Here is a 19,112-nt window from a genome sequence, read left to right on the forward strand (position 1 = left end):
AAGCATGTTCCCGCTGATGGGTGAGTCCAGAACCAGAGGCCACAGTTTAAGAATTAGGGGTAGGCCATTTAGAACGGAGTTGAGGAAAAACTTTTTCACCCAGGGAGTGGTGGATATATGGAATGCTCTGCCCCAGAAGGCTGTGGTGGCCAAGTCTCTGGATGCTTTCAAAAAAGAGATGGACAGAGCTCTTAAAGATAGCGGAATCAAAGGTTATGGGGATAAGGCAGGAACTGGAATGGTGGTGCTGGCTCGAAGGGCCGAATGGCCTACTCTTGCACCTATTGTCTATTGATGCCAATGGATAGTTTTTTTTTCCAATATTCTGAGGCAGTGTTTTCAGACACCGCAAGTGGAAAAAGATCAAACTAGTTCCAATATTGATTGTGTTCTTGTATGATTTGCCATTTGCAAGTCAGCTTAATCCCTGGTATGAATGTGGTAGGAATTTTGCATGATTCTAGGAATATAATGGTTGCCAGTACTCCAGAAATTCTGTGTTATCCTCTACTTAGACCTTTTTCTCCCCCAGACTGACTGACTGCTATGATAGTTTGACCATTTCCTTATCATTACTTTAGGCAACTGGCAGTATAAAAAGTAGCTTTAAATATTAGTCGGTTGTACAAAGCATTCAAAGACGTATTGGAAGATATTTTTAAAAAGTAAAAGTGCCTTTTTCCCATTCCCAAGATTTTTGGCATTTGTGTTCAGCTTGTGCAGTTGATACTATTCTAATTTTATTAATATCTTTCATAATACAGCTGTAGTAAGATAAAAATCCCTTAATATTGAAAAAATATAGATTAGTCCCACCTTACTGAACTTATTAATGAAAAGGTTTCTATTAAAATATCATTTAGCTAACCAGCCTTTATTTTTGCTGAAAACATTAACTAATGAGTAAATCAGTAAATAATAGTTTGAGTACTTATTAACAATGGGTGTGTATTAATGTTTCTAGAAGGGACAGGTGGAGAAAAGGTTGCACTTGAAGACTATGCATTGAATGCTGGCACAACTGCAATGAATGCTCAGAGAGTGCTGAGAGCCCTGAAGTTAAACAGGCCAATTCTTCTGGAGGGATCACCAGGAGTTGGAAAGACAAGCCTGGTAGCAGCTTTGGCAAAGGCTTCTGGAAACACACTTGTCCGAATTAACCTTTCTGAACAAACAGTAAGTTAGTATAGAACTGTTTAAGTCTTGGGACCTGTAGAATTAAGTGTAAGTTTTCAGTTCCTCGTGCTTGCTCCACTATTCAGCAAAATCATAGTTGATCTTTTAGCTCTGGGCTGCTATATGGCACAGGACTGTATCCTTTGATAGGGAAAAGTACTGACTATAGTTTTAAATGAAAGATTGAAAGATGCTGTGTACAGAGGGACCTTAATGATATTGTATATGATTTACTGAATAATAAGCAAGTAAAGCAGGACTTTATTGCAAGAGAATTTGAAAATATGAATGGGCAAATGCTTTACTCTTAATTATTTTCTGCCTTGTTTGTCATCTACTTGCCCAGTCAATTAACCTGCCTCTCCCTCCCTCAAGCCTTTCTACAGTAAAATTAAGTTGATCAGTCATGCTCTGGTCTTTAGTGCTGGACTAGCAGATTTTCTGGACTACTGCATGTTAATCTTTCAATGCACACGATGCTCCAACACGCTTGTAATTCCCTGTTTTTAAGCTGTTACACATAATAATACAAATCTTCCCCAGAATCCATAATTTTCAAAGGTTTGTGGGGAACAGTGGCAATAGAATATTGGAGTTTTACTGTACATTCTCAGCTGTGGTTGCCACCTAGCCTCGTATCAGCAAGCCTGGATATGTTGAACAGATTATCTCATCCATTTTGATATAGAGTATGCATACCAACTCTTGTCCCTGCTCTCGACCTGAAAATAGCCCACTTAGCTACAGTATTGTTAATCAGTAATCAGTATTAAGTCTAACTGGCATATTAACCTTAATACTATGCAGTCTGGTTTACTAAGCTTGTGTAACACTTGTGGAGTCTCTTAAAGTCCAAATTCATCATATCTATTCTGCTATTTAGATCTCTTTTCGCACTCTTCACTGCTGACCCCCCCGCCCGAGAAAGCTGTCAGTAGTTCTGTCAAATATTACCCTGTAACCCATGTTGACTATGTCCAGTCCCAGTATTATTTTCAAATTTTGTCCCATTATCATATAGTGATAATAAAAATATATTTAAGCAATTCCTCTATAATTGATGTCTTGTATATAGTTCCCTGCTTTCCACTTTGTTCAACGCCAGGGTAACAGTTGCTAACTTCCAATCTGTGGGAGCAGTTCTAGAAACATGACATTTTGGAAGGTGGCAGCCAAGACTTGAAGTGCATTCAAAACCCTTGGAAATCTGTCATTAGATCCGTGATCTATTGCCTATCAGTCCCTTCAGCTTGATAGCTTGGGTTTCCTCCATATGCTATGGTTTCTTCCCACATTCCAAAGACACACAGGTTAGTAAGTTGTGGCTGTGTTACATTAGCACTGGAAGAATGCGCCTCCAGCACATCCCAGATTGTGTTGGTTGTTGATGCAAGTGAAGCATTTCACTGTATGTTTCAATGTGCATTTGACAAATAAAGCTAATCTTTAAATCAAGCTATTTTTCCCGCTGTTAATAATTGGAGCTTCCCCTTTCACATGCGTAGTCCTCCACTACTTGTCAGAGTATTACTGTTAAAGCAACTGAACTATCTGCAGCTAGTAATTTTTTACCTTACCTAAAGTCTATTGTTAAATGAAGATTTTAAGCACAGTTGAAATGCATCGGGGGCCATATGTATGCTCCATTGAGCAGTAGAAATCTAAGGTTTATGCCACAGAAGGTGGAAAATCTTGGGATTATTCAAAAAGATTCATAATGGATTTTTAAATATTGTTGGGAGTTATGATGTAGGGGCATGATAGTCAATTTGCAAGCCAATGCTAATGCGGTTAATCAGTCGATTACTATTTGGAGCAAGAGACTTGAAGTGTGGAAAATTTCAAATGGGAAACATTGTTTAGAGGCACCACTTGTATTATTTAGTTGCTCAACTGTAACTGACCTGTTGCTCTGAATATTGAACATGTCTTCTGTTCCTGTAGGATGTGACTGATTTGTTTGGGACAGACCTGCCTGTTGAGGGTGGTAAAGGTGGAGAGTTTGCTTGGCGAGATGGCCCTCTGCTTGGAGCTTTGAAGGCTGGGCATTGGATTGTTTTAGATGAGGTGGGTACTGTTCATAAATTGTTTTGAAAATCTCTTTTCTGTGACTTTGTAGGCTTACTATATTTGCACATCAAAATTAACAGCAATACTGACATTTTAATTTCTGCTTTCCGTATAAGATGCATGTTGCCTTTGGATGTGGAATTTAATCCCTACTAAATTTTGATACTAAAAAGACTGTTAACCCGTATATCAGAAATAGAAGCATTGGGTCACCTATTGAACAATTCATATTTCTATATTTTCTGCCCCTCAGCCATATCATTCTTGCCCGTTGCTGGTGTCAAAGTGTATTGTAATAGAAGTTGGTCTGACTAAGTTTTTTTTCCCCTTGCTGTCAACTCTGGTTACTGAAACTGCTGTACAAATGGCTCAAATGAGCCAGGGAGAAGCACATAGTCAAGGTGAAGGAGAACCTGGGAAAGGCATTTTTCCTCAGTTGTGGTCATCAGGTGCAGAGTGGTCCATGTTTGTGAATGTGTGACCCATAACTAACTTCTGATCTGCAACAGTAGCCCAAGCCAATACAACTGGAGGTCTGAAAAAGGATCTTCTCCAGAGGGCTGCAATATTCAAATTGCAGGGAAAGTAGAAGAAAGTTTATTCAGTCCAATCCTCATCCTGATGGCCACCTATTGTTTGGCTGCATGTAGATCCTATGTAACAAACATCAAATATGACTACATGCAGTCTGCCCCTGGTGTTGAGGGATAGGCCTGATCATGCTGCATCATGGGCTCTTTTTTTAAAAAAAACAATTGCTCAGCAGTTGTTTAGCTTCTGTGCATCAAGGCAGTGGTTTATACTGAATGTCTTTCGGGCTTTGCAGAAAAAGGAGACTGAATCTTGCCTGGTGTTTACCAGACTGGAGTCACTTTTCAGATTTTACAAAGCCCTTACTTTTAAAAAAGCACCAGATTTTATTCGCATGTGTAGTCTCAGTATCATCACAGGCAGTCCTTTTATGTGACCGTTGTCAATCTATGGAGTGTATGTTTGCTGGAAGGGAATACAGTGATATCTTGGGTTCACCCCAAGCATTTGTGTAACATGGGGCTGACTGTATGCCCTTCTCAGAGATGTAAACATTGACTTCTGCTGGTAGATTGATTCAGTGAAATATCATGGACTGCCTGAAGCTGGTTGATCGTTTAGTGTTGAGGCACACCAGAAACATGGTGTAGTCATTGCAAAATCTTTGTTGCATGAGGTTACAGTTTAGGGTTCTGTCATCACTGGATGCAGAAAGGTTGGGAACTGTAAAGTAACGTCCAGGCTTGAATATTTGGAATTAAAACATTGATGCCACTTGACCTACTGTTAAATTTGTCAACAAATTCAATGATGCATCAAGCAGAAAGAATGATGACAATGCAGTGTTTATAAATATTTCTTGAATAAGGTATGTGCTTGGTAAAATGTTACTCAATAACTTACTCATTCCCTGTAACTGCCAAAAAGCATGAAGTAACTAGAATTATTTTTTCTCTCAGTTAAACTTGGCTTCTCAGTCTGTACTGGAGGGACTCAATGCTTGTTTTGACCATCGTGCTGAGGTTTTTATCCCTGAGCTGGGATTTAGCTTCAGTGTACAACATAAGACGACCAAGATCTTTGCCTGTCAGAATCCTTACCGACAAGGAGGTGGAAGGAAAGGGCTCCCCAAGTCATTTCTCAACAGGTTTACACAGGTGAGGCAAGAGAATGAGTGCAGCTTATAGTTTTGGAAGAAGCATGTGTTCCCCAGCCATTTACCAAATACAGGAGAAAGCTTGCCATTGATTAAATTTGGATGGCAATCTGCAGTCTGCGTAACAATTAAGTGATTTGTTCTGTGAAATATTTTAGCTATTATCCTTATTTTCTGTCCACACTTCCGGGCATCTGATTTTAAAAATTTCTCCAAAAATTCAAAAGAATCAAGACTATTTGAAACAACCATTATCTGGTTATTTGACATGTAATTTGGAAGATTTGAGCAACTTGCTTTCCACATTTTTTGTTAATTCAATGATTTCTGCAAGCCTTAGTCTTCAGAATTATGACTGAGCTAAAAATTTTGAAACATTATGCATTTATACATTTGACTTTCATAGCCAAAGAGTATCCCATAAAGTTGCAAAGTCCAGGAAGAATGTTGAAAGTCACACAAAATGCTGGAGAAACTCTGCAAGCCAGATAGAATCTATGAAGTAGAATAAACAATTGACATTTTGGGCTAAGACCCTTCATCATTTAAAGATTGCATGGATGAACTACAACAATTGTTCATCCCAGTTTGGCAAAAGAATAAATCAAGGAAGGTAGTGCACCCGTGGCTGACGAGAAATTAGGGATAGTATCAATTCCAAAGAAGAAGCATACAAATTAGCCAGAAAAAGTGGCTCACCTGAGGACTGGGAGAAATTCAGAGTTCAGCAGAGGAGGACAAAGGGCTTAATTAGGAAGGGGGAAAAAATATTATGAGAGAAAGCTGGCAGGGAACATAAAAACTGACTGTAAAAGCTTTTATAGGTATGTAAAAAGAAAAAGACTGGTAAAGACAAATGTAGGTCCCCTACAGACAGAAACAGGTGAATTGATTATGGGGAGCAAGGACATGGCAGACCAATTGAATAATTACTTTGGTTCTGTCTTCACTAAGGAGGACATAAATAATCTTCCAGAAATAGTAGGGGACAGAGGGTCCAGTGAGGTGGAGGAACTGAGCGAAATACATGTTAGTAGGGAAGTGGTGTTAGGTAAATTGAAGGGATTAAAGGCAGATAAATCCCTAGGACCAGATTGTCTGCATCCCAGAGTGCTTAAGGAAGTAGCCCAAGAAATAGTGGATGCATTAGTGATAATTTTTCAAAACTCTTTAGATTCTGGACCAGTTCCTGAGGATTGGAGGGTGGCTAATGTAACCCCACTTTTTAAAAAAGGAGGGAGAGAGAAACCGGGGAATTATAGACCGGTTAGCCTAACCTCGGTGGTGGGGAAACTGCTGGAGTCAGTTATCAAAGATGTGATAACAGCACATCTGGAAAGCGGTGAAATCATCGGACAAAGTCAGCATGGATTTGTGAAAGGAAAATCATGTCTGACGAATCTCATAGAATTTTTTGAGGATGTAACTAGTAGAGTGGATAGGGGAGAACCAGTGGATGTGGTATATTTGGATTTTCAAAAGGCTTTTGACAAGGTCCCACACAGGAGATTAGTGTGCAAGCTTAAAGCACACAGTATTGGGGGTAAGGTATTGATGTAGATAGAGAATTGGTTGGCAGACAGGAAGTAAAGAGTGGGAATAAACGGGACCTTTTCAGAATGGCAGGCAGTGACTAGTGGGGTACCGCAAGGCTCAGTGCTGGGACCCCAGTTGTTTACAATATATATTAATGACTTGGATGAGGGAATTAAATGCAGCATCTCCAAGTTTGCGGATGACACGAAGCTGGGCGGCAGTGTTAGCTGTGAGGAGGATGCTAAGAGGATGCAGGGTGACTTGGATAGATTGGGTGAGTGGGCAAATTCATGGCAGATGCAATTTAATGGGGATAAATGTGAAGTTATCCACTTTGGTGGCAAAAATAGGAAAACAGATTATTATCTGAATGGTGGCCGATTAGGAAAAGGGGAGGTGCAACGAGACCTGGGTGTCATTATACACCAGTCATTGAAAGTGGGCATGCAGGTACAGCAGGCGGTGAAAAAGGTGAATGGTATGCTGGCATTTATAGCGAGAGGATTCGAGTACAGGAGCAGGGAGGTACTACTGCAGTTGTACAAGGCCTTGGTGAGACCACACCTGGAGTATTGTGTGCAGTTTTGGTCCTCTAATCTGAGGAAAGACATCCTTGCCATAGAGGGAATACAAAGAAGGTTCACCAGATTGATTCCTGGGATGGCAGGACTTTCATATGAAGAAAGACTGGATGAACTAGGCTTGTACTCATTGGAATTTAGAAGATTGAGGGAGGATCTGATTGAAACGTATAAAATCCTAAAGGGATTGGACAGGCTAGCTGCAGGAAGATTGTTCCCAATGTTGGGGAAGTCCAGAACGAGGGGTCACAGTTTGAGGATAAAGGGGAAGCCTTTTAGGACTGAGATTAGGAAAAACTTCTTCACACAGAGAGTGGTGAATCTGTGGAATTCTCTGCCACAGGAAACAGTTGAGGCCGGTTCATTGGCTATATTTAAGAGGGAGTTAGATATGGCCCTTGTGGCTACGGGGATCAGGGGGTATGGAGGGAAGGCTGGTGCAGGGTTCTGAGTTGGATGATCAGCCATGATCATACTGAATGGCGGTGCAGGCTCGAAGGGCTGAATGGCCTACTCCTGCACCTATTTTCTATGTTTCTTTGTATCAGACTGTTTATTCTCTCCCCGCCCTGCCCCCTAGATGCTGCCTGACTTGCTAAGTTCCTCCTGAATTTTATGTGTTGCTCAAAATTTCTAGCCTTTTCAGAATCTCTTGTTTAGGATGTTAAAAGTGTAGCTATTCTGGTTATGAGGGGATATGTAGGAACTAGTTTTATTTTGCAGTTTTACAGCGAATATGCAACGATAAGTGATCATATATGTTAGTTCTTTTAAACCTTTCCTTAAAACTGTGAAGATTGGCCAAGATATGAAACTTGCTTGAACTTTAATATGTCTGAACAACGAGAGTTCCTCAATTTAATTTGCATGTAACATCTACACTTCATGCTGTATTGGTTTGGTTGTATTTAATAAATACTGATATGACATGTGGTGCTTGGAGTTGAGGATTAGGGCAGTGTTTCTGTCCAATAGCAGTAATATGATTTTCAATATTTGCAAAATTTTATCCAGTTTTAACTGATTATAAAACAGAAGATGTACCTGAACTTGTTTCTGCTGTTGCACTATTTTGTGTGCACTGTCCAAAGTACTTAGAGGTTAATGTTGGGTTTTGTATTGCAGGTTTATGTGGATCAACTTTCAGTCACAGACATGGAATATATTGCTGACACGATCTTTCCTGCTATTGGTAAAAATATTATCAGTAAAATGGTTAATTTTAGCCATAAGGTAAAGGATTCTTTCTACTTGAAGAAATCATGTTTGAATGAGAAATTCTTTACATAAATATTCATTATTAATTGAATTGCTCTTTATTAAAGGTGAACCAAGAAATAATAGTAGAAAGAAAATGGGGTCAAAAAGGAGGACCATGGGAGTTTAATCTACGTGACCTCTTCCGGTGGTGTCAATTAATGTTGGTAGACCAAACAGCAGGGTGCTATGATCCAGGCCAACATGTGGCTTTGGTATACACAGACCGAATGAGAACTGAAGCAGACAGGAGAAATGTAAGAATATCTGAATTTTTTTTCATTTTCAGTTAATTCTGCAGTAAATTCTGCTTAGGGAATCGTGTGAACTCTGTAGTTGGGAGCTAAGGTTGTGACTTTTCACTTCTTTTGCCATTGTTTGATCACTTTACAGATTCAAACTTGGGAATCAGAGCACAGCTTCTAATTATTTTTCCTTCTATTTAGCCCTTTTGATGAGAATTACATTTAATTATTTCAGTGAGCAGAAAGTGTTGCATTTTTACTGCATTTAATCTGTAATATCCAGTGCAAAAGTTTCATTTTTGATTCATAATGGTGATTGCAGTTGCACATCGTATTCAAGTTGGATAAGGCATGTATTTGATGATAGCTAAAAGGATATTACACCAAAAGGTGGTTGATGTATCCTGAGTGGAGTTGCAGACTCGGACTAACACGTACTTAGACCATGCAGTGCTTATACCCCAGCATGGATCGAATTAATGTGTTCCTTTGTCATTTGTGCACAAAGTTGCAGTTCTTAATTTGAAGCTTGTAGTTGAATAGCCCTAATCATGGCTGATATTCCTCCCTTATTGTTCTTCCCAACTTTTTTATGCCAGGGGCTGTCATTTTACTCATACTGAAGCACACATGGTAAATATATGGTCTGATCAAAAGTTCATACAGTTTACCTTTTTGAATTTTGTCTAATTACAGGGAATGACAGGTAACTGTCTCTTCCTCAGTTTTCAGATGAAGTTCTGGCAAAAGGCAATGTAGTTTCATTCACAAATAGTAGTGCTAAAGTTACAAGGCACCTTCATGAGATATAAACAGTAATTTGGTGACATAAAAGAACTTGTATTCTTCACTAATTATACATTTTATTTCTTCCAAGATGTTTGCTGTATTTGAAAGAATATTCTCAAATGGTGATGCCAATCATCCCTATACTGGATCCAGAAAATTCCATATCACCCCACAGCAGTTTCAGGTGTGTAATGTAGAATTTCAGTTTGATGAAGTAAAAATATTTATGCATTTGTAAAAAATAAAAACTTGTTGAAAATCATTGCTATTCTCCTGTTGTAGGTTGGTTATTCTATCCTTTCACGTCGTGCAGTCAGTGTTCCTATGTCGAGCAAACAACTGTCGATTCTTCACCATTCACTTCAACCACTGGAGTCTGTTATGAAGTGTGTTCAGATGAACTGGATGACAATTTTGGTAGGTCCAGCTGCCAGTGGGAAAACCAGCCTAATCCAGCTTCTGGCTCTTCTGATGGGCCAAAATTTAAAGGTTCTGGCAATGAACACTGCTATGGACACCACAGAACTACTTGGTGGATTTGAGCAGGTGAGATACCATGAAATTGAGCTAAGTATTTTGGCAAATTTGTTCAGCTTTTCAGGAATTGCCAGTGTATTCCCTTGAAGTTTGGGAAGTTTGGAGCTCACTGGAAAGCATTTCCAATGCCAAAGTCCCAAACTTTGAGGTTGTTGCTGGCATTGTTCCCCTGCAGTTTGACTTTGAACTTCATATTGGTAGCAAACTAACTTGTTGCAGTTCCCCAGTTCTTCCATTTTGTCTGCTGAAATGCTGTCAGGTTATTTCTCACCAAGAATGATTTGAGACATCTAGTGATGTTATCGTCATGTGATCTTGGATACAGCGTCACTCACTGTAGATAATAATTACAGGACAATTGTTGACTTAAGTTGCACACAATATTCTAAATGAAGCCTCGCCAACATCTTATGCAACTTCAACATAACATCTCATCTGCACCCAGTACTTTGATTTATGAAGACTGATGTGCCAAAAGCTTTTGTTATGACACTGTCTACTTGTGATGCCACTTTCAATGAATTATGGGCCTGTATTCCCAGATCCCTTTTTTCTACCACACGCCTCAGTGCCATACCATTCACTGTGTAAGACCTACCCTGATTGGTCCTACCAAAGTGCAACACCTCACATTTGTAGAAACAAAGAAAACTTCCAGCACAATACAGGCCTTTTGGCCCACAATACTGTGCCGAACATGTACTTACTTTAAAAATTACCTCTGGTTACCCATAGCCCTCTATTTTTCTAAGCTCCATGTACTTATCCAGGAGGCTCTGAAAAGACCTTATTTTATCCACCTCCACCACAGTTCCCGGCAGCCCATTCCATGCACTCACCACTCTTTGCATTTTTAAAAAAAAAACTTAACCCTGACATCTCCCCTGTACCTATTTCCAGGCACCTTAAAACTGTGCCCTCTTGTGCTAGCCATTTCAGCCCTGGGAAAAAGCTTCTGACTATCCACACGATCAATGCCTTTCATCTTGTACACCTCTATCAGGTCACCTCTCAGCCTCTGTCGCTTCAAGGAGAAAAGGCCAAGTTCACTCAACCTATTCTCATAAGGTGTGCTCCCCAATCCAGGCAGCATGCTTGTAAATCTCCTCTATACCCTTTCTATAGTTTCCACATCCTTCCTGTAGTGAGGTGACCAGAACTGAGCACAGTATTCCAAGTGGGGTCTGACCAGGGTCCTATATAGCTGCAATATTACCTCTCGGCTCTTAAACTCAATCCCACGGTTGATGAAGGCCAATACACCATATGCTGCCTTAATGACACAGTCACCCTGCGCAGCGGCTTCGAGTGTCCTATGGACTTGGACCCCAAGATCCCTCTGATCCTCTACACTGTCAAGTGTCTTACCATTAATACTATATTCTGTCATCATGTTTGACTTACCAGAATGAACCACCTCACACTTATCTGGGTTGAATTCCATCTGCCAGTTAATTAAATTCCATCTGCCATTTTTCCAGCTGGTCCAGATCCCATTTCAAGCTCTGGTAGTCTTTCTTCACTGTCCACCACAGCCTCAGTCTTGGTGTCATCTGCATATTTCCTATCCAGTTAACTACATTATCATCCAGATCATTGACATAGATGACAAACAACAACAGATCCAGCACTGGTCCCTGCACACTCCACTAGTCACAGGTGTCCAGTCAGAGAGGCAACCATCTACTGCCACACTCTAGCTATCTGGCTTCTCCCACAAGTCCAATGTCTAATCCAATTTACTATCTCACCTTGAATGACAAGTGACAGCCTCCTTGACCAGCTTCCCATGCGGGACCTTATCAAATGCCTTACTAAGGTCCACGTAGACAGCATCCACTGCCTTGGCTTCATCAACTTTCCTGGTAGCTTCCTTGAAAAACACTACAATTTTGGTTAGGCATGACCTACCATGCACAAAGTCATGCTGACTCTTCCTGCTCAGTTCCTGTCTATCCAAATGCTCATATATCTGGTCCTTTAGAATACCTTCCAATAACTTTCCCACTATTGATGTCAGGCTCACTGGCCTATAATTTCCAGGTTTGTTTATTTATTTATTTAGAGCTTTTCATAAACCGAGGAACAACATTGGCTGTCCTCCAAGTGTCCAACACCTTACCTTTGCTAAGGATGATTTAAACATCTCTGCTAAGGCCCCAGCAATTCTGTATTAGCCTCCTATAGGGTCTGAGGGAACATCTCATCAGACCCCGGGGATTTCACCATCCTAATTTGCCTCATGACAGCAAGCACCACCTCATCTGTAATCAGTATAGGGTCCGTGACTCGCTACTGCTTTGCCTCATTTCTATATACTCTGTCCATCTCCTGAGTAAATATAGATGCAAAAAATGCACTTAAGATCTCCCCCATCTCTTGACTCCATGCATAGATTCTAATTCTGATCTTCCAGAGCACCAATTTTGTCCCTTGCAATCCTTTTGCTTTTAACATGCCCATAGAATCCTTTAGGATTCTCCTTCACCTTGTCTGCTCGGGCAAGTACTTGCCTTCTTTTACATAGAATATAGAAATCTACAGCACATTCCAGGGTCTTCAGCCCACTATGTTGTGCCGATTATGTAACCTACTCGAGAAGCTGCCTAGAATTTCCCCACTGAATAGCCCTCTATTTTTCTAAGTTCCATGTACCTATCTAAAAGACTTTTAAAAGACCCTATTGTATCCACCTCTGCTACTGTTGCTGGCAGTACATTCTACGCATCCAACACTCTGTGTGGAAAAACTTAGTTCTGACATCTTCCTTGTACTTACTTGCAAGCACCTTAAAACTATGCCTCCTTGTGTTACCCATTTCAGCCTCAGCTCTTCTCCAACAATTTGCCCACCGCTGAATTAGCCCACTTGGTTTCTTTGGTGGTCGCCAGCATTTCTTAATCTCAATAAGTACCTCATTTGTTCCTTCCTGCCAAAACCTGCTGTGCACCATTTACTTTTCCTAACCAGGTCCTCAATATCTCTTGAAAACCAAAGTTCCCTCAACTTTTTATCTTTCTCTTTTATTCTTACTGGAACATACACGCTTTGTACACTCAGGATTTCACTTTTGAAGGCCTCCCATTTACCAAGTGCACCTTTGCCAGAAAACAGCCTGCTAATTTCTGTGATTTTAAATCTTGGCAACTGCTCTTGTTTAATCCATTACTTATGTTTATATTCAGATTGAGCACCAAAATCGTGAATCAAAATGTCACAGTGATTAAAACTGATGTTTCACTTGTGATGATAAAGGAGTGGGAAATTTTAATGTTGTCATTTAATGGTTGCAGGTTGATATATTACGTCCCTGGCAAAGTTTAATTTGGAAGGTGAAGGATGTTGTTCTTGCTGTCACCAAGAATGTTCTTCTCTCTCTGGACTCTTTCCATGATGGCAGTAATCTTCTCAAACTCTGGAATTCGTTTCTGAACAGCCATTCTCAGTCTCTTGACAAGGATCATAGATCTGGCGTTTCCTCTGATGCAGTGAACAAACTGGAGAATTTGCTCACTGTTCTTCACCAGTGCAACAACAAATTGAATACATTCTCATCATCAGGTACATATTTCTGAATAATTGTTTTTAAATTTAGCAGCGTGATTTAAAATTCTGCAGAATTCATTGTTAGCGATTTATTTTTTAGAAAAAGGATTCAAGCAGATTTAGAGGACAAAGTAAAATTAAATATGGAAAACTGAAAATTTTTTTTTTTAAATGCTCAATTGCTGTGATTGCAGCTCAGTTTGAGGCATGTTATAGATTGGTTTCCTGCTTCCGCCTCTAGATCTGTGGAACTCTTGATGGCTGAATGATTTCATGTTTTCCGACCACAATCCTTGAAAAGATATATTGTGTATTTTAGAGGTTACATAAACATGGCCCTGTTAAAATATTGTGGCAAGCATTTAGTCCATAATGACACACGAGGAAGCTCGTTAACTCAACTACTGTTTTATTGTGATAGACAGAAAACAAACCGGGCACCATGACCCGGAGAGTGAAACCAACCAGTCTCGTACATACAGGGAGGTGACCATCACACACCCTGGCTACAGTTAGGGTGATCCACAAATACGCAAGTGAATAACTGTACAGCCCAAGCTAAAATGAACTGGAACTTCTCCATAACTCCACAAAAGCATTTTAACAGAAGAACAATAAACAGTGCCGGTCATTAGAAATGCAGGGGTGGGCTGTTGACCACATTCCCCTCTACCCCCCCCCCCCCAGCATTATACTGCCCCCACCCAAGGGGTCAAAGGGGTCAGCTGTCCTTGGCAACCCCAGAGTCCATAACAAAGTCCAAAAGTCCCAGTGGGCATCACTGCTGCTGCCTCTTTGTGTGAGGCAAGAGGCAGGGCACCCGGAGCCTTCAGCCTCGCCGGGTTAGTGGTGACCAAGGGCTGACACAGTGCCAGCCAGTCCCGGTGCAGCACGACTGCCTTCTGCCACTCAGGCAACTGCACCCGATATACCACATCAGAGATGCGGTCGAGCACCTCTCCCAGCTTCTTCTAGTGGTTTCCAAGCCTGTGGGATTGTCCCTTTTTCCGGGAAGGGCAACATACCCATACTGGGGCCCCCACCATGTACTGCTGCATTGGTACCCTAGACTGTCGGCCTGGCCCCTTCTTGGATGTGCAAGCGTTGCAGCAGTGCACAAACAGCTCCACGTCCTGCCTTCACCCAAGCCAGTAGAAATGTTCGTGCAGCCTGCCCAACGTCTTTGCATCTTTAAAATGACTGCCCCCCCCACCAGCCCGTGCACTGACCAAAGCACTGTGGCATGGAGCCCCCCAGGGGACCACCAGCTGCAAGAGTTGTCTGTCACCATTGGACAACTGGAACAGCAACCTGTCACTCACAGTGCATTTCCCACTGCGAGTGTAGGGCTTTGGCCTCTGGATCCAGGGCGGAGACCTGTGCCCACTTCGGTCGTTGTCCCACGTTCAACATAGAATCACTCACCTGCGTGCTGCGCAGTTGCTCGTGGTCCATAGTAGGGAGGTTGTAGCTGGCTGTCACCTGATGCAGTGTCACCGTTGCTTGCCTGTGGCTCAGCTCTGTTGCATTGGGCCGCTGCAAAACCAGTGGTGGTTGCTGGGTCTGCTTCCTGGAGCTGCCCTGCCAGAGAGCCATGGCTTCAGCACTGAGGTAGGGTGTTGACCCTGATGCATCCACGTGGGCCTCCCAGTGGGACAGCGGCTCTAGCCCAAGGATGCAGGACTCTCGGATGTCAGTGAGTCCCACATCGTGCTCCATTGTGTTTTCCCCACTACGATGCACAGCCTCCTCTTCTCTCTCATCACTGCACAGTCGGCAGTGACTGTAGCCAGCTGGATCGCCGTTGTTGTCCACCCAGGCAGGGATGGCTGGTTTGTGTCGAGAACACCAGGACGAATGATGGTGACGCCCACCAACACACAGTCCATGTATAAGCCTTGCTCCTCACCCAGGTGGCCAACCCGGAGGGGTGACAGCAGAGGGATTCTGCTGGAAGTATCAGGCGACACTGCCCACTCAACGTTTCCCAATTGCTGCCCTGAGCTGTGGCATGGTGTGGGGCAGTCCCAGGCCAAATGACCTGCCTCACCACACTGGTAGCAGAGGTTGTTTTGTGGCCTACGGAGGGCTCAGCGTGGCGCTAGTCAGACCTGGTTCACAGGCTGTTTCTCATCAGTTTCCTTCTTTGCCTCAGTGACGTAAACCCGGGCTTGCTGCATGCAGGCCGATGCTGGAACACCATGGGGGTGCTGAAATTGCTTCCTCCCTCTCTGCCTCGGCCAGCACCTAGTCCAGCGATGATGGTGATGTCAGGTAAGTATGCTGCCGCAGGCAGTCCAGCGTCAGCACCTGTACAAAGGTGTGGAGAGCAAGCTCTTCCTGGGCTGCAGGAGGAAACTTGGGGGTAGCCATGTTGAGCACAGTGGCGGAGATCTGCTGCAAGCACCCCCCAAGTTTTCTCCCATACATGACTGTCTGCTGCATAGTTCTTCCCTCGTTGCTTTCTGCCACGGCCTTTGCTCTAAACGCCACCCCAGCGCCACTGCAGTCACGCTGCTCAGCTAGCATTGGGTCGAGGGGGGGCCCACAAGGCATCTCCCTCCAGTGCCAGGGCAAGGTGCACCACCATCTTGGTGGGGTTCCACCTGTTGTGCCAGGTGGCAAGTTTGACGTGCCAGGTAAGGCTTCAGGCAGCTGGTACCATTGTATCTGGGGAGCTTCAGAGTGAACCTTGAGGTGCAAGTCATTGAGGCCCTTTGGTCTTCCTGCTGCTCTGGTGCTCTCTACTATGGTGCCCAACCTTCCATGGCTACGGTGTCTTGGGCTCCCCGGTGCAGGTCGTGACAGAGATGAGTGATGCACTCCGCCATGTCTCCTGGGTTGGGGAGCCTGGGTATGCTTGCACCATTGGGGCTCCCTGGGAAGGCATGGTGCTTGGTTCCCAAGTTCTCTCACCGGGTCTTGTCTTCATGAGCCCTGCCTGTAGGTGTAGGGGAGGCATACTGCTTGGTCCCTTGTCCTTATTCCCTGGGTTTTAAGGCACTCTTCAATCTCATCACCAATTTCACATCCACTCCTGACACCAATGTGGTGAGCATTTGGTCCATAATGACAGACAAGGAAGCTCGTTAACACAACTACTGTTTTATTATGATAGACACAAACCAGACCAGGCATCACGACCCACAGAGTGAACCCAACCAGTCTCATACAGACTGGTGAGGTGACCATCACACACCCCAGTTACAGTTGGGGTGACCCACAAATACACAAGCGAATAACTGTGTATAACTGGAGCTAAAATGTAAGAATAAATGAACTGGAGCTTCCCTCTACAATTCCACAAAAGCATTTTAACACAAGAACAATAAACAGCGCTAGTCATTAGAAATGGAAGGGCGAGCTGTCAACCATGCCCTCCCCCCACCCCCCCAGAGTGTCACAATATGTTATATTTTAGTAACTCATGGGATACTGACAGATGAGAGCTTTAGTTGTAATCATCAGACTTAATTTGCACTAGGTAAATTGGTTGCTGGTTGAGTATATTTTAATAGCTTTGTTTCCATGTTTTTCAGTACCTTTCTCAGAAATATTTTTTGTTTCTTGTCTTTTTTAGAATTTGAAGAACTCATTGCAGAATTCCAGCAATTCAATCACTTACGTAGTCAGTTTTTGGATGGTGAAAAGCGTGGCACTTTTGAATGGGTTGATGGGATGCTTGTACAGGCTTTGAATTCAGGTGATTGGCTGCTGCTGGACAATGTTAATTTCTGCAGGTAAGATCTGCAATTTTCTATACTCTTGAGTTTCACATTTTAATAAAATTGGGATTCAAATGAATTCTGCAGCTTAATGTAAAGTCAGTACTTTGTTAAAATGCTGGCAGAATTATGTATCCTTGTGGTGGTATAAAATTACTCAATATGAGAGTTGTGGGAAATTCTGTAAGTTTAACTGTAGTGGGAATACCAGATGTTGCATACAAGTGACTACTAATTTAAAATGTATTCAAATGCTGCTGGTTATGTGCTATACTTCTTAAACCAGCCCTTCTGTGCTTGATCGTCTGAATGCTCTTTTGGAGCCTGGAGGAGTCTTGACTATTGGTGAAAGAGGAGTGATTGATGGCACCTGCCCAACCATTGTCCCACATCCAAATTTCAGGTATGATTTTGGTTGCTAATCCTTGGTTGTTAAAGTGAGCTAAACTTTATACGGCTAGATTTCTGCATATATTGACAGAGGTCATAAGCATAATGGTGCTTTATCTGTCCCCATCAGAATTATTCTGATAGGGTTTTAATGTTTATATGTAGAATTAGTAGTTTTTATTTCACCTGTTACACGTTTGTTCAGTGTGAAATAGACCCATTTATTTTGACTGGCTTCTGTTCAATAACTTATTATCAGTCTCTGCTGTCGTACCTTCCCATATAATGTGATTTCTTGTGTATTCTGAAAATCTAAGTATACTCTGTCTGCGGGTTCTCCTCTCCAATTGAAGTCCTCAAGTAAATTGGTCAAACAGGAGGTGAGTGGTTGTATGAGCCACTGGTACATATCACAGTGCCTGGTTATGTGACCACTGATGCCAGACAGACAGTCTCCGAAGAGTATTGATAATGACCAGGTCACCCATCTTGTAACGACACCTCCTGGAAGAAGGCAATGACAAGCCACTTCTGTGAAAAAATTTGCCAATAACAGTGGTGCTCATGGAAATACCATAATTGCCTTTGTCATATGACACAGCACATAATGAAAGAACTATTTCTTTATTGATTATAGATCTAGCAGCTTACTAACAACAATTGTTAAACTAACAGACCTGTAGTTATATTCTGGCTTTTGCCCTTTGCTTTTCTTGAACAAGGAAGTGGTATTTACTGTTTCCCAATTCACTGGTACATTCTAACTCTGAAGTTTGGAAACTCTTCAACCAATGGTTTTACTATCTCAATAGCTGCTTCCTTAGAAAGTTTCTATGCCAGCCATCAGATCCTAGCACCTTGTCTGCCTGTAGGCCTTTTTGTTTTTTTGTTCTCTTTTCTCATGTGATGGTAATTGTTTTAAGTTCTTTCACGCTGTCTGAAACTAGCCCATTTATGTCTTTTGAATACAGTGGATTCAGGTTAATTGGGAGACATTGGGACCAGTACATCTTGGTCCAATTAGCTGAAGTTTCATGGAAATAGTTTACAATACTATAAAACTGTGCATAAGTTTCATAATTGATGAAGCAACTAGTTGAGTTATCGATGGAGGAAGTTCATCCAGTGTTCTTTTGATTTACTGTAAATTAAAACCAGCGCAGACACCTCGTGCAGATAATGGACTGCCTTTATACAATGCTTTTGAGGAATGCATTCTCCAAATCTTCCTTTTTGTTGTAACCTTCAAGATGATTGTCGATACCTTCAAATTCTTTGTAGTTCCTCACTTGTTGAAGTAATGAAATCATTTCACTTTGCACTCCTGGGCATTTCTGGCACCTCCAAGCCTGAATGCTTGAAATTGCAGAAAGCAAAACAGATCTGAATTGTCTTGCTACTTATTTCTTGCCAATTATTAGCAATAAAAATTACTTTTTTGAACACAAACACACACAATTGATGCAATTTTAAAAACTCTTCACTCTAAGCATGATGTAGTGTCTAACGGCCACACAGATGCATGTGACTGATGCTAGTTAGAAATTGTTCGGCAACAGTCTCCTGTCCCAGT

General features: G+C 42.0%; 1 protein-coding gene across 3 annotated transcripts in view; it reads left to right on the plus strand.

Annotated features, from left to right (window-relative positions):
• Positions 1 to 19,112, plus strand: part of mdn1 (midasin AAA ATPase 1) — a 165,294-nt gene that overhangs the window by 55,891 nt on the left and 90,291 nt on the right. For all 3 annotated transcript variants that reach the window (XM_072249925.1, XM_072249923.1, XM_072249924.1), the window contains exons 36-45: positions 965 to 1,176; positions 3,121 to 3,243; positions 4,737 to 4,934; positions 8,176 to 8,283; positions 8,376 to 8,564; positions 9,430 to 9,525; positions 9,624 to 9,887; positions 13,172 to 13,439; positions 17,005 to 17,164; positions 17,436 to 17,552. In XM_072249925.1, the coding sequence (XP_072106026.1) occupies positions 965 to 1,176; positions 3,121 to 3,243; positions 4,737 to 4,934; positions 8,176 to 8,283; positions 8,376 to 8,564; positions 9,430 to 9,525; positions 9,624 to 9,887; positions 13,172 to 13,439; positions 17,005 to 17,164; positions 17,436 to 17,552 (1,735 nt within the window). The remainder of the gene's footprint in view (positions 1 to 964; positions 1,177 to 3,120; positions 3,244 to 4,736; positions 4,935 to 8,175; positions 8,284 to 8,375; positions 8,565 to 9,429; positions 9,526 to 9,623; positions 9,888 to 13,171; positions 13,440 to 17,004; positions 17,165 to 17,435; positions 17,553 to 19,112) is intronic.

This window comes from Mobula birostris, chromosome 2 (assembly GCF_030028105.1).
Source record: "Mobula birostris isolate sMobBir1 chromosome 2, sMobBir1.hap1, whole genome shotgun sequence".
Lineage (NCBI taxonomy): Eukaryota > Metazoa > Chordata > Chondrichthyes > Myliobatiformes > Myliobatidae > Mobula > Mobula birostris.